Source organism: Haliotis rubra, unplaced genomic scaffold (assembly GCF_003918875.1).
Source record: "Haliotis rubra isolate DU_JTF1 unplaced genomic scaffold, ASM391887v1 Scf243, whole genome shotgun sequence".
Lineage (NCBI taxonomy): Eukaryota > Metazoa > Mollusca > Gastropoda > Lepetellida > Haliotidae > Haliotis > Haliotis rubra.
Window position 1 is genome coordinate 977,339 of NW_025766481.1, and position 13,509 is coordinate 990,847.

General features: G+C 39.1%; 1 protein-coding gene across 3 annotated transcripts in view; it reads right to left on the minus strand.

The window, feature by feature from the left end:
• The window catches only part of LOC124278897 (conserved oligomeric Golgi complex subunit 3-like), a 37,086-nt gene extending 25,011 nt beyond the window's left edge, over positions 1 to 12,075 (minus strand). For 2 of the 3 annotated variants that reach the window (XM_046714703.1, XM_046714701.1), the window contains exons 1-10: positions 11,908 to 12,075; positions 9,615 to 9,752; positions 8,710 to 8,771; positions 8,290 to 8,455; positions 7,900 to 7,974; positions 6,857 to 6,949; positions 6,421 to 6,549; positions 5,778 to 5,899; positions 5,308 to 5,434; positions 4,938 to 5,029 (exon numbers count right to left, since the gene is read on the minus strand). In XM_046714703.1, the coding sequence (XP_046570659.1) occupies positions 4,938 to 5,029; positions 5,308 to 5,434; positions 5,778 to 5,899; positions 6,421 to 6,549; positions 6,857 to 6,949; positions 7,900 to 7,974; positions 8,290 to 8,455; positions 8,710 to 8,771; positions 9,615 to 9,752; positions 11,908 to 12,069 (1,166 nt within the window). In that variant the 5' untranslated portion in view covers positions 12,070 to 12,075. The remainder of the gene's footprint in view (positions 1 to 4,937; positions 5,030 to 5,307; positions 5,435 to 5,777; positions 5,900 to 6,420; positions 6,550 to 6,856; positions 6,950 to 7,899; positions 7,975 to 8,289; positions 8,456 to 8,709; positions 8,772 to 9,614; positions 9,753 to 11,907) is intronic. The other variant, XM_046714702.1, reaches the window with a different exon arrangement.
• Between the last annotated feature and the right edge of the window lie 1,434 nt (positions 12,076 to 13,509).

The following is a 13,509-nucleotide window of genomic DNA, read 5'->3' on the forward strand; positions in this document are numbered from 1 at the left end:
CTTCAGCTTATTTTCTTCATCTTTTCTTCGGAGTTGATCATTGATCTTCTGGTTGGACGATATGTTCATTTGAACTTCAGGTATTTGTAGCCATCTTCCTGCCTGTCAGGGATTCAAATGGACTTACTGTTGTCGCTGGAGTGTGGAGTAGCTCTGCAGTGTCTCAGGAATTTCCATAATTTTGTTTCCACTTTTTGCTTTCAGCTGTGGCTGTTTGAACGCATTTCTTCAAAATTCTCATGAATCTCTCGACTCTCCATTTGCTTCAGGCCATAGAGGTGTAATTCTGCGATGATGGAAGCCTAGGTATACTGCAAAATCTGCAAATTCTTTACTGTTGAAAGGTGATCCATTGTCTGACTTCACGCATCTTTGGGGATACCTTTGTCGTATGCTTAATATTGCATCAAGTTTTGGGATAACTGCTCTTGCTGACGCCGATTTTATGATTTCAACTTCAGGATATCTTGTGTAATCGCCCATGACAACTAGCATGTAGTCTCCTGATGGGAATGGACCTGTCAAATCAACTGATACATTCGGCCCACGGTGCTGCTGGTAAGTTTGTCATCTTCAAAGGTTCTCGCCGCTTTGGCATGTCTGTGACAGCTTGACATGGGATGCAGCATTTCACCATCTTCTCGACCATGTCGCCTATACCAGGAAACCATACCTTCTCTCGAATCAGTCTCTTGGTTTTCACGATGCCTTGATGTCCCGATGTGTGCAAGTTCAACAGTTCTTCGCCTGAGTGATTCCGAACAACAATGCGATGATCACTTAAGTATGACACCGCTTGTATACAGCTAGTTCTTCTCGCAGCTTGAAGAAATTGTTGAGCTCAGGGTTATTCCATCTTCCTGATTCAATAGATGATATGACTGATTGAAGTACTGCATCTTCTTTGGTTTCTTCTTGGATTTCTTTGAAGGTTAATGCTTTTGGAACTGCATTCATACACACGTAGTTGATGTAATCTTCACCTATGCTCTGCACTTTCTCTTCAGCTACAGGATGCCGACTGATGTAATCTGCTGGGTTGTTCTCATCTCTTCCTGGTTGATATGCGAGTTCATAGTTGTAGGGAGTTAACCGGATTCTCCATCGCTCCATTCTTGCAGAAGCAGGTTTTCTACTCTTGAATATACCAAGGAGTGGCTTGTGATCGGTGATAATCTTGAAGTTTTCTCCAAATGTGTATAGATGAAAGTGTTCTGCGCCCATAATGACAGCTAACATTTCTCTTCTGTTTGTGAGTATCTGGTTTCTGGATCCAGTAATGCACGGCTGGCATAGCTGAGAATCTTGCCTTCTTGAGTGAGTATTGGCGCCAAGTCCAACAGGACTTGCATCGAATTTAAAAGTTCAATTTTCTTGTTTGGATCGAAATATTCCATAACTTGTGCAGAACTGAGAACTGATTTCAGTTGTTTGAAAGACTTTTCTTCTAGTTTTCCCCATCGCCATGGAGTGTCGATTTCTTGTGAGTTTTCTCAGAGGTTCTGTGATGGTTGCATAATCAGGAATATAACGGCAACGCACTGCACCATACCTAGGAGTGATTTGACTTCACTTGCTGATGCTGGAGCTGGTGTGTTAATTATTGTCTTGATTTTCTCAGGATCGAGACATTCCATTCTTCCCAAACACATGCCCATAGAACTTGACTTCTGATTTTGAGAATTCGTGATTTTGCCTTGTTGAGAGTAATGCCGCTTGTCTCTGAGCACTTTTAGTAATTGCTTCAGTCGCTGGTCATGTTCAGCTTGATTCTTCCCATAAACAAGTATGTCATCTGATATGTTTCTGCATCCGGGGACATCTTGAATGATTTCTGCAATCACATTTTGGAAAATTTCAGAGGCTGTGTTGATCCTAAAAGATAAACGCTTGTAGCGCCTCAATCCAACATGTGTACTAAATGTAGTCAGGTACCTGCTGTCAGGGTGTAGTTCTAGCTGGTGATAACCGGCTGTTAGGTCCATTTTGCTGTAGATAGTTGAACCGCTTAAGTCTGATATGAGATCTTCAATAGTTGGCATTATGTGTTTTTCTCGTCGAATAGCTTGGTTTGTTTCTCTCATGTCTACACATATTCTGACACCTGATGATTTCTTCGACTACTTAACGATTGGGCTAACCCAGGAGTTGGTCCATCAACTTTCTCGATGATGTCTAATTCTTCTAAACGCTTCAGTTCATTTTCTACATCCTTTCTCACATGAAATGGAATTCTTCGATGTGGTTGTCGAGTTGGTTGAATGTTTTCATCAACATGAAGTTTCACTTGTCTGTCTTTTTATTTTACCTATGCCACCTGTGAACAATTCTGGAAATTCATCTGTAATATCTCTTGTGTTGATATTTCTTGCAATCTTCAATATCTCAAGATCCTCTGCTGATTTGAAACTAAGTAGATTTCCTGATCTTCCTCGAACTATGTGAAATTCACATTCTACTTGAACTTGATCATGTGTCACTGGTAAAGTCACAACACCCATGATTGGTAAAGGTTTATCTGATCCATATGCAAATAGTTTGCGCGTTGAGTGTTTCTGAGTGTGCCTAACACAAGTTTTTCTCTTGAGTGTATCCCATGTTTGCTGATCCATAACGCCTACTGATGCACCTGAATCAATGATAACTGGAAATTCTTTTTCCGAAATGTCAATGTTCTTGATAGGCATTCTTCTCTGTGATGAGCCAAGTCTAGTAGTGTTGATATTAGATGAAGCGTTCATAAAATCTTCCTCATCTTGCCTTTCGTGAAATATTGGATACAGGTAGTAACTTTCTTCTGAGTCATTCATGAAATCATTTACAACTGTACTGTCTTGTTCTGTTTCAATATTCTGAACTCTTGCATGCTGATTTCTGCATCTACATACGCTTGCAAAATGATTTCTGATACCACATGATTCACATATTTTGCCCTCTTGCCGGACATCTGCCTGTATGGGGATAATTGCCTCCACAGAAATAACATTGTTTACTTGAATTGTTTGATGTATTTTGTGAGTAGGATTGTTTGCCTTCATGTCTGTATCTAGCATTCTCATGTCTTGATTTGCTTCTATGATGAGATTTATTTCTGCTACGCATGTCTTGAACCACTGAATCTTTCTCTACCTCTGCCACGTGACACGTTGTTAACAAATTTTGATTCTGATTTCTCAACATTTGATGCCTGTGATTCACTGAGTTCTAGTGATTTTCCTGCATTCAGTAAGTCTCTGAGATGTAGATTTTCTCGCAATGCTTTTCTACTAAGTCTCTGTGACGTACATCCTATCACAATCTGAGCTGCAATTTCTTTATCAACATCGGTAAAATCACATGTTTTGGCAAGTTGCCTGAGCCTTGTACAATAAGTGTCTATGCTTTCTGAATCCAACTGTTTTGCCATGCGAAAATTGTGAAGTTCAAAAGCAGTGTTTACAATTGGCGGAAATACTCAGTGAGTTTTCCTTTGGCTAGATCATAATCGCCATCTTCTCCGTATTTGAAAGTGTATCGAAAATGTCATCAACATCGGGCCCTGCATAATGTAACAAAAGTGCACGCTTGTAATATTGTCATTAATGTCTAATGCAAGCAATAAACGTTCAAACCTGGCAATGTATTTTGTCCAACGAGGTCCAGCGTTTGAATCACTGTGCACTTCAATCGCGGAAGTTTGGCAAACTTGTTGACATCTTGAAAAGTTATTTCACATTGAGTTGTTTATCGCTGATTTTCTTCGGTGTTTCGTTGTTTATCCTCGTCGCCAGAATATAGTATCGTGAAGTCCAAGTATTGCAAGGAAGAACAAGCGTTGTATATAACTTTAACACCCTTTAATCTTCATGGTTCAAATACACTGACTTGTAAGTCTACGTGACGGCCGCACCGCTCCCTGGATCGAATGGTCGTCTGCTCGATACCGTGTAGTACGTCATACACATTAACCTATGACGTCACACATATTTGTGCTACATGACACTACACAGTCAATACATCACAGATGTGCCAACATCTCGCCGTTGATACTGTTAATGCATTACAGATGTGTCAACATCTCACTGTCATTACAGTCAATACATCACATGTGTGACAACTTCTCACTGTCAATACAGTCAATATTTAACAAAGGTGCCAACATCTCACTGTCAATATAGTCAATATATCACAGATGTGCCAACATCTCACTGTCAATACAGTCAATACATCACAAATGTGCCAACATCTCACTGTCAATACATCACAGATGTGTCAACATTTCACTGTCAATACAGTCAATACATCACATGTGTGCCAACATCTCACTGTCAATACAGTCAATACATCACATGTGTGCCAACATCTCACTGTCAATACAGTCGATAGATCACATGTGTGCCAACATCTTACTGTCGATACAGTCAATACATCACATGTGTGACAACATCTTACTGTAAATACAGTCGATAGATCACCCATGTGTGCCAACATCTTACTGTCGATACCGTCAATACATCACATGTGTGACAACATCTCACTGTCAATACAGTCGATAGATCACATGTGTGCCAACATCTCACTGTCAATACAGTCAATACATCACATGTGTGCCAACATCTCACTGTCAATACAGTCAATACATCACGTGTGCCAACATCTCACTGTTGATACTGTTAATGCATCACAGATGTGCCAACATCTCAATATTTGATGTCAAGTTATATATCTCCTTAACTCATAAGCAATAACTGCATTGAGAATGTCTTACATGAATAAATACAATCAATGGAATATTAAATAAGCTAGATCTATTTATCCCAATGTGTAATGTTGTGATAATACTGTATGTTAATTAAACAGAGATATTTTGAACTGCGGAGTAAAGATTGTTTCCCTTCATTTGAGAATGACAAACAACAAGCCGTAATTAGGTGAACAAAATACACATATCAACTCACTCTAACATGGGCGTTGGTTTGGAGAAGAAGTTGAAAAACAGCTGGTATTCATCCTCACATACATGCACCATGAAGGCACAGCCACTCCGCATCTGCATAACACAAATACAATGGTTTAAGCAGGGAGCTCATCCAGTGTCTGACAACACACTTGATGTCTTGACAGTACAGGTTACAGTTCAGCCCACAGCTTACAGTGTCTCATCTCTTAAAGTCATGCTGAGTATACAAATCCTTTGGTCTTACTTTTATTCGACAAAGAAATCACCCTGGCTGACAAAATACATCTTCTGATCAAATCTGTAACTGATTATCTATTACACTATGATTCCATATGATACAAAATCAACAGTGATAATGAAAGCCATACCAGTGCACAGTGATCCCGAACATGTTTACTGGCCAGGTCTGTGATGGTGGAGGCAATGCTGGGTCCGAGAAGCGTTTCCCGCTGCACAAAGTAGCAGTGGTGGCAGTCAGCCAAGACGTCGGCATATCTACAGGTATAAACGACATCAGTGCAGGTAATTGCGTTCAACACATAGTCATCAATGTTCCACTTTCATCACAGTAACAGCAAGGTAACCAAGTCACCCAAACAGATAAGGTCAAGCATGAACAACTATCAACGCTACAGAGGCGTGGTGACATCCAAGTCACTGTCTGCGCATCCAGTCCACATTGTGTTTTTATGACAAGCATTGAGCGCTGGGGAAACTAATAGGGGAAACAGCACAATAAGGCTGAACTGAAATGTTTAAGATCATCTCACACTTACCAGTATGTCATTTATATTTTCTACTTGAAGTAAGTAAAAGCTAATGTATGAACTGTACTTACTCTGGTGTCTTATCCACTCTTATCTCTAGCTGTTCAGTGAGGGATTTAATACGAGGAGCATTGGCTCGGAATTTGCCATAGAACAGAGTAAATGCATTGTCAGCCATGTTTGGAACATCCTGCTGAAAATAAAGAGTTAATCATATCATCTCGTCTCATAAGTCGTTAGTTTATTTGAGTGAATATAGTTTAGAACTGATACTCTGTGACTGACAGTGATCATTCCGCTTCATACTACAACTGCTAACAGGAGTCTTTAGCATGTATTGAAAGATTGGAGGATGTCCTAATGTACTGAAAAAAAAAAAAAATTAGGATAAAAATGATATTTTACACTTATCCTGACTCATATTATTTGCTTCTCTCCCCTTTCTGCCCGATAGTGGAAACCTCTGTTTCTATGTTCCCAAGAACAATGAAAACATCTCACCCGAACATCTCCATATGCTTGTCATATATCTTAATGACCCTACCTATGCCCCTGCACATTTTAACATGACTCTCCCCACAAGTATGTGTATCAATTCTTTATCACCTTCCCCAGAGATTGTCCTCCATGTTTATGACCCCCCTGATGCCCCTGATATCCCTCTCTTAAAATAACTTGAAATGATTGTCATAATGCTGTGTACTGATGGAGTACCTTTTTAGGTTGCACCTGCTGTGTTGCATTTTGCAGTAGTGTCGTCACATGCGACTTTATAAGATTAAGTGCTCGGGACAAACTCTGCCGGAACCTGGCTAAATACACTGCTGATTCCTTGTACCTAGGCTGGAATAAACAACATATCAGAATGAATGACTATAGCAAAAGTCTGTATTGATGTCAACAGAGTCAATAGTTTAATCAAATATGCAGGGTTGCCTTGTTATGTAAACATATATTCCAATTCTTGTACATTATAGAGTATCTGTTTTCAAAATCTGCATAATGTCTATTAGTGAGAAATATCGGGGAAAAATAATAGTGACCATGGTTACATTATATTTCTCATAAGTTGAAAGCTTGACCATATGCTGACACATATTTTCATAAACATGATTAAAGGGAAATTTGTTTGTGACAGTATCTAACTCACATTATTTTTAAGGTAATGAATACATTCATCCATACGGGACAACATCGGAACAAAAGACTCGTTTGTAACTGTCAGAGTAGGAGATCCAAGTTTCTGAAATACAATGATGGGTGTTTAGAATTCATCAACATGTTACATATCAGGAGGAGATGCTGACCTGGCCATCTACTGGTGACAGAACATCATCCCACCATGGTTACACAATATGTGTAAAATAGTCAAATCAACTCCAAAATGGACATTCTCAATATGGCTGCCATGTTCAAAGTTGGAATAGAAATCTGTGAGCTTGACCATTCATACCAAGTTTCAGTTCCATAAGCCTTGTAACTTCTTACAGAGGCATTTAGAAGTTGGAGTTCTGAGGAAAGCTAAGAATAAGAATAATTCTTTTTTTTACAGTAGCAGCAACATTTTAGTGTAGGTTCTAACACTGTTATCAATCACTCATTATGTAATAAAGAAGTTGCTCATCCATACATTCTTATCCCCCATAGGCCTTGCAGTTATGCAAATGTCAAAAATGAAAAAATTAATGATGGATGCTGTGAGTCGAAAAGGGATTAAACAATGTTTATTGTACAAGAATAGGATTATTGCACTTTTACAGTGCTAAGCATGTATATGTCCTAACTAATGACCCTTTCTTAGAGCAAGCACACCTTGCTGCAGTTTTAACATGGACACCCCACTCAGAAACAACATATGGACTACCAACTGACCGGTCCTTGTCCTTTTATTAAAGCTAACTGGGCAGCAAGCATCATGTTTTTTTTATTCATGTTCTGCACAGAGAGACAATGTGTCACAAGAAAAGCTGACAGAGCAAAATACAATAGTAGCAAACTTTATATTGGAACAGCTAGACATGGGTCACTTATATCCAAACGTGACATTTTCAATATGGCCTTCATTGCATCCATGTTTACAATCTTAATCCATCTGTGAGTAACATTTGGAAGACCATGGATGGGATTATGCATCCAAGGTTTCAGCAGCATAGCATCATGTGTCTGAGCAGATACATCATTTTGAATACTTACACTGGATATTCTCTCCAACTCATTAAAGTATGACAGCTTGTTTGTCAAACTCTCTGCGGTATTCATCAGTTTGGTCTGAAAGTAAAAAACAATGCATGCACTAACATGTACACACTAAATCAGGATACAGAAAGTTAGGTTTAATTTCAAATATTATAGCCTCTTTAAGTATGTCCAGATACTTTTCATATTTTGTAATGACAGACATTCCTCACCCAATCTTGTTTATCTTATAAATACACAATGCCTTTGAGAAAGTAGTCAAATGTAACAAAGGTTATATTTTAGATTACACTTTCTTAGGTATGTACTGAATACAGTACTTATTATTGGTTGAGTGCCATCATCGTAGCTGCTTTTTTTCCCCTAAAATGGACTGAGATCATGTACCTGTTCAGCCAGGAGGTGTTCACAGGCATCATGTAGAGCATTGGTCTTGGTGGAGACATTGACATACTGCTTCTGTAGCTCCCGCAGATGATCCAGGGCCTGAGTTACCTCCCCTAGCACACTGTCACACTGGTCACGGTGACCCATCAAGCCATCCATGTAATCCCTGTGTACAACAAGCATTCAGCACCCATAAAACTTGAGCAAGCAGCATTAATTTGATCAATATGGTTAAACCTTTCTTTAATATGCCACACTGTTCATCACCTATCCAGTATAGTAGATAGTTATTACAGTGTACATACATACTTCTGTCCCATTAAAAAAACCCACTAAAACCATTCAACAATATGATGAAACTTTGACAAATGCACCCATCTGATAAACTGGTTTCCAAAGCAAGATGCAGTACTGGCGTACCTGTAATGACTTTCATCCTCTTGATCAACACCATCCTCCAGTTCAGAGAACCAGGAAAAGAACTGCAATAGCCAATACTCAAAACGTATAAAATTCCTCAAAAGTCAACTGCCAAATAATAATTGCACAGACCACAGGAAGGGAGTGATCTATCCATGTAAACACTGAGTATATAACAGTAATTATGTAAAAAAGAAATAGTACAATAACATGATAATCAATAGGTATGAAAACATGCAGCATGACAATACAGTAAACTTTGATTTTCTCTTCAACATCTTTGGCAGTGTTCACGAATAGCGTTTGACCCTCTGACAAATCCGGCAGATTCGCCAACGGTCAGACAGAAGTCTACAACCCGCCAGCCCCAGTGTCTGACTGTATATTTCACAATGACTTTGACTGAAGTTGTTTTATGTGACATGTGACACTTGTTTGCTGTTTATAAATCTTATGTTTGTTAATAATTTCAATGTCAATTATAAGAAATATTAAATCTGAAATGTGTGTTTAATTTTATTCCATGGGTCCTGTGCATTTTCAATGGGTCAGACAGACATCTGAAACTTACAGGACCCAATGTCCTGTGACTTTGAAACACCATTCGTGAACACTGCTTTGGTCATAAAAAAAACTAAACTCACTCACTTACTAAATCATCAATCATCTTCACAGAGTAAAAACTCACATGACATTTGAAAGAACCCTATTATTTCTAAGGTATTTGAGAGGTCAACATTTGCATGAAACACAGACAGGGACATTCTATTAAATAAACAGTAATAAAACAAAATGCTGCCTCCTAGCAACAATGCAAAAAGTAATTTCATAAAATAACTTGTCAATCTTTAATCTATCATTGACAGCATTTATTGTCGATCAAGTTGGAGTGTAACACTGTTCACCTGCTGAGCGTTCTCTATCTTGCCCCCTTCTGGTGGGTTGGACTGGAGGAACATCTGCAGCAGACTGTCCTCATTGGTGCTGCTGCTTGATGCACTCACAGGAGGGGGAGACACAACCAACACATCATCACTCGGCAACTGCAGTACACAAGCACCACATCACTGACAACCATTTCTCCACTCAAAAGAAGAGGTAGTATGTGGCTGAATGAAGATCATTATTTACCATTTGTGTGAACTTATACAGTTTTGAAACCTCTCCTTTACCATAGCTGCACTGCAAATCCTTTGGCAAGTAGGAGATTATGCCTTTTCATCATAAAATTCATCAAAATACTAGACTGTATGTGACACATAACTGACATATCCCTTCTGGTAAAAATACACTCAAAGTTCAGGTTGTGAAATTTAATGTTCTTCCTTATAACACTGCCATGCAATTCTCATAAACAGGTTCAAGGAATCTGAGCTTGGGAACAAGATATGACAGCATCTTTGAAATCAGGTGACCATCTGTCATAAGTCTTGGACTGGCGTTAACATGGTTAATGACTTGGATTCCCAGTAAAACTTGGTAGGCCAAAGTAAATCCCTGTAATAGAGATATAACAGTATCACCCTATAAAAAACAGAGGGATATCATGACAGTTTGTAAATAATTAAGATGTTTGGGCCAGACAAAGGAGTGATTGAAAGTATAAGCAATGATCAAAGCTACAAAGGATCATCGCATTCAAATCTAGTTTCAATTTGACATGCATCTGTGTTTTCTACATGAGGGTTTTAATCATAGTATACCAAAGGACAGTATGTTGACAGTTATGTGTTTTTTCAGGAAGCATTATATAATTACTAAATGTGATGTCACACCTTCAGTTCATGAATGATTTAATTCTCAAACCAGAAAAGAGAGCTTTGCACAGCATTGCTGACACTACGAAAAGTAAACTGGCTTCAATCATGTTATTTGTCAAAGGCAAATTGAACAGAAAACTTGTTTTTCTCACAGATGAGTACTAATGTAATAGAGTATTTATAACCCATGGAAATTGGTTCCTCCAGACCCACATTTCTGGTGGTTTTGATCCCACTTAACGTATTTGACCTAACACTTGAAACATAACATGTTAAATACCCCTAGTAATAAGAGTTCCTATGTACATCATTCTCTGCAGAAATGTAACATTTGAATCAAGTTTCCTCCATTATTCATTTACCTCAATGTTATGCTTCTGATTGCTGATGTCAGTGTATTAGTAAATGCTTGATTGTATTGATCTCTTTTTATGTTTTGGCCTTCTGTTCACGTTTTGTAGAATTTTTCTCAGTAACCGCATGACATAGACTTGTATGTTCTCTGAGTGAGTGAGTGAGTTCAGCTTTATGTTGCACTCAGCAATATTCCAGCTATATGGCGGCGGTCTTTAAATAATGGAGTCTGGACCAGACAATCCAGTGATCAACAGCATGAGCATCAATCTAGGCAACTGGGATCGATGACGATACAACCAAGTCAGTGACAAGCATGGGTTACTGAAGATCAATTCTAACCCGGATCTTCATGGGTTTTTATGTTCTCTAATCTTATCACATGTAAAGCTTAACTGTAAATTCAGACCATCGACTGTATGTTCACCGATGTATTATTGTTTATGCAAGGTAATTGCAGCTGTATAGTATACTAAGAATGAGGACTAATTTTATGGCTATACAACTTCTTTATTCTGCATAGGCGACGTTTCGACTTAGATTCCTTGTCAAGCAAGTGGTACATGAGAAGTAATTTTGGGTGATATATAGTATACTAGTTACAGCAACATACACCCCAATCCATAGACAATTACTGCATTTTTCATACTAGCCGACATTTCTACGGACAATTGCTAACTCTCCATGCATTTCACAAGATTTATGTCTACTTCATGCACTTAAAATAGTATTTAGTATGATATTGTATTGATGTTTGGAGTTCTCATTCAATCAGATAATTTTGTAAACATTTTTATTATCTGTTTATCCTGTTAATTTTAACCTTGAATAAATTGTTGAAAAAATTATCCGGATTTAGATTGATTTCACTCGATGCTCATTTCAGTTGTAAAAAAAAGCTCACAATACCATGTTAAAGAACAACTCCGACACTAAATGTATAAGTATTAACTTGATATGATCCAAAGAAAACTGAATGACAGGTGGCAATAAATGCATATCCGGCGTACTTGCAGTCAACTGAATGCGCGAAAACGGAGGGTACTTTCAACTGAGACATACGATAAGGAAGTGTTATGCTTACTCCTTGTGGAAGAGGCCGTTCTGTTACAAACGACGTTAATTCAATAACGGCATCTTTTTGCTTCGTTGTTAGTGGAGCTTTCGGATTTGTCTTTGCTTCCCATTGTGACAGTCTCTCTCTGATTAGCTTTTGACGGCTAGCAGACTGCAACGTGTCAGCCATTTTGATGCAAAGGGATCGAAAAGTAGGATCTCACAACGAAATATGATTATTGAAAAGCTAATACGAATATAAAAGAATCAAGATTCGCGATATATTACAATTATTCGACGGAGGAGTGAGTGAGTGAGTGAGTGAGTGAGTAAGTATATTATGGCTAGCATAAGAATTGTTTGTTTTGGAATGGTAAAATAAAGCGATTATCTAGTATCGGACCACAAGATCTGTTGAATTTCGTGCAGACCAGTACGTACTAGTACTCATATCGTCACGGAGTCCTTTCCAGGAAATGTTTGCGTACAGCTATCCGGACATTGGGCAATGTCAGTATATCGGTCACTAGCGACGGGACATGACGCGCCTAGCATTGCCTCAGATATAACAGGAACCTCGGCGGTGATCATGTCTGTGGCCTTCTCCCTACCGACTTGTCCTTGTGTAGCGACAAATCAACATGAGAATCGTTTCTAGGGAGTAGTCAGAGATGCTGGTATCACAGTCAGAATCCGTGTGAGGTTAAATAAAATGTACACCGAATCATCCATAGAACTTTGGAACAACGACAACATGTATATTGTGTTTTATCAAAGCATTCATAGGCGGATCCAGAGGGTGTGTGTGTGTGTGTGTGTGTGTGTGTGTGTGTGTGTGTGTGTGTGCGTGCGTGCAGGCATTGGCGGATCCAGAGGGGGGGTTCAGGGGGTTCGAACCCCCCTTTTGAAAATGACTTAAGACCACATTGAAGATTTTTTTGCGTTGGCCGAGCCAATGGGGGTTCAGGGGTTCGAACCCCTGACCCCTCTTTCAAAAATCCTGGATCCGCCCATGGGTGCAGGGGTGCGCACCCCCCCTTTTGTGCTGAAAGTTTGTTAATTGACCATTGGAACTCGGGTGAAAATGAAGTGTGCACCCCTCCTTTTCTCAATAGTGTGCACCCCCCCTTTCTCAAAAAGCTTTTATCCGCCCCTGGCATTAACACAAACCCCCAGTGTGCAAATTGTTAACTTTTAGAATGGCGTAAATTGATTCATAGAAACATAAACTCCAACAAATCCTTTCTCGGGAAGTTAAATGTCAAGGAATCACTTGTAGTTCAGAGAGTTCAAGTGTGTTTATAAAAAATGATTACGAACTATTACACAAGGATCGGGCCTTTTGGCAGCCCTGACAAATCAGAGTGTGGCAGAGACCATATACCAGTCTCTCAGTCAAACCAATCGAATCCGGAAATTCATAATTGATGGAATGAGTGAGTGAGTGAGTTTAGTTTTACGCCGCACTCAGCAATATTCCAGCTATATGGTGGCGGTCTTTAAATAATGGAGTCTGGACCAGACAATCCAGTGATCAACAGCATGAGCATCAATCTAGGCAACTGGGATACGATGACATGTGTCAACCAAGTCAGCGAGGCTGACCACCCGATCCCGTTAGTTGCCTCTT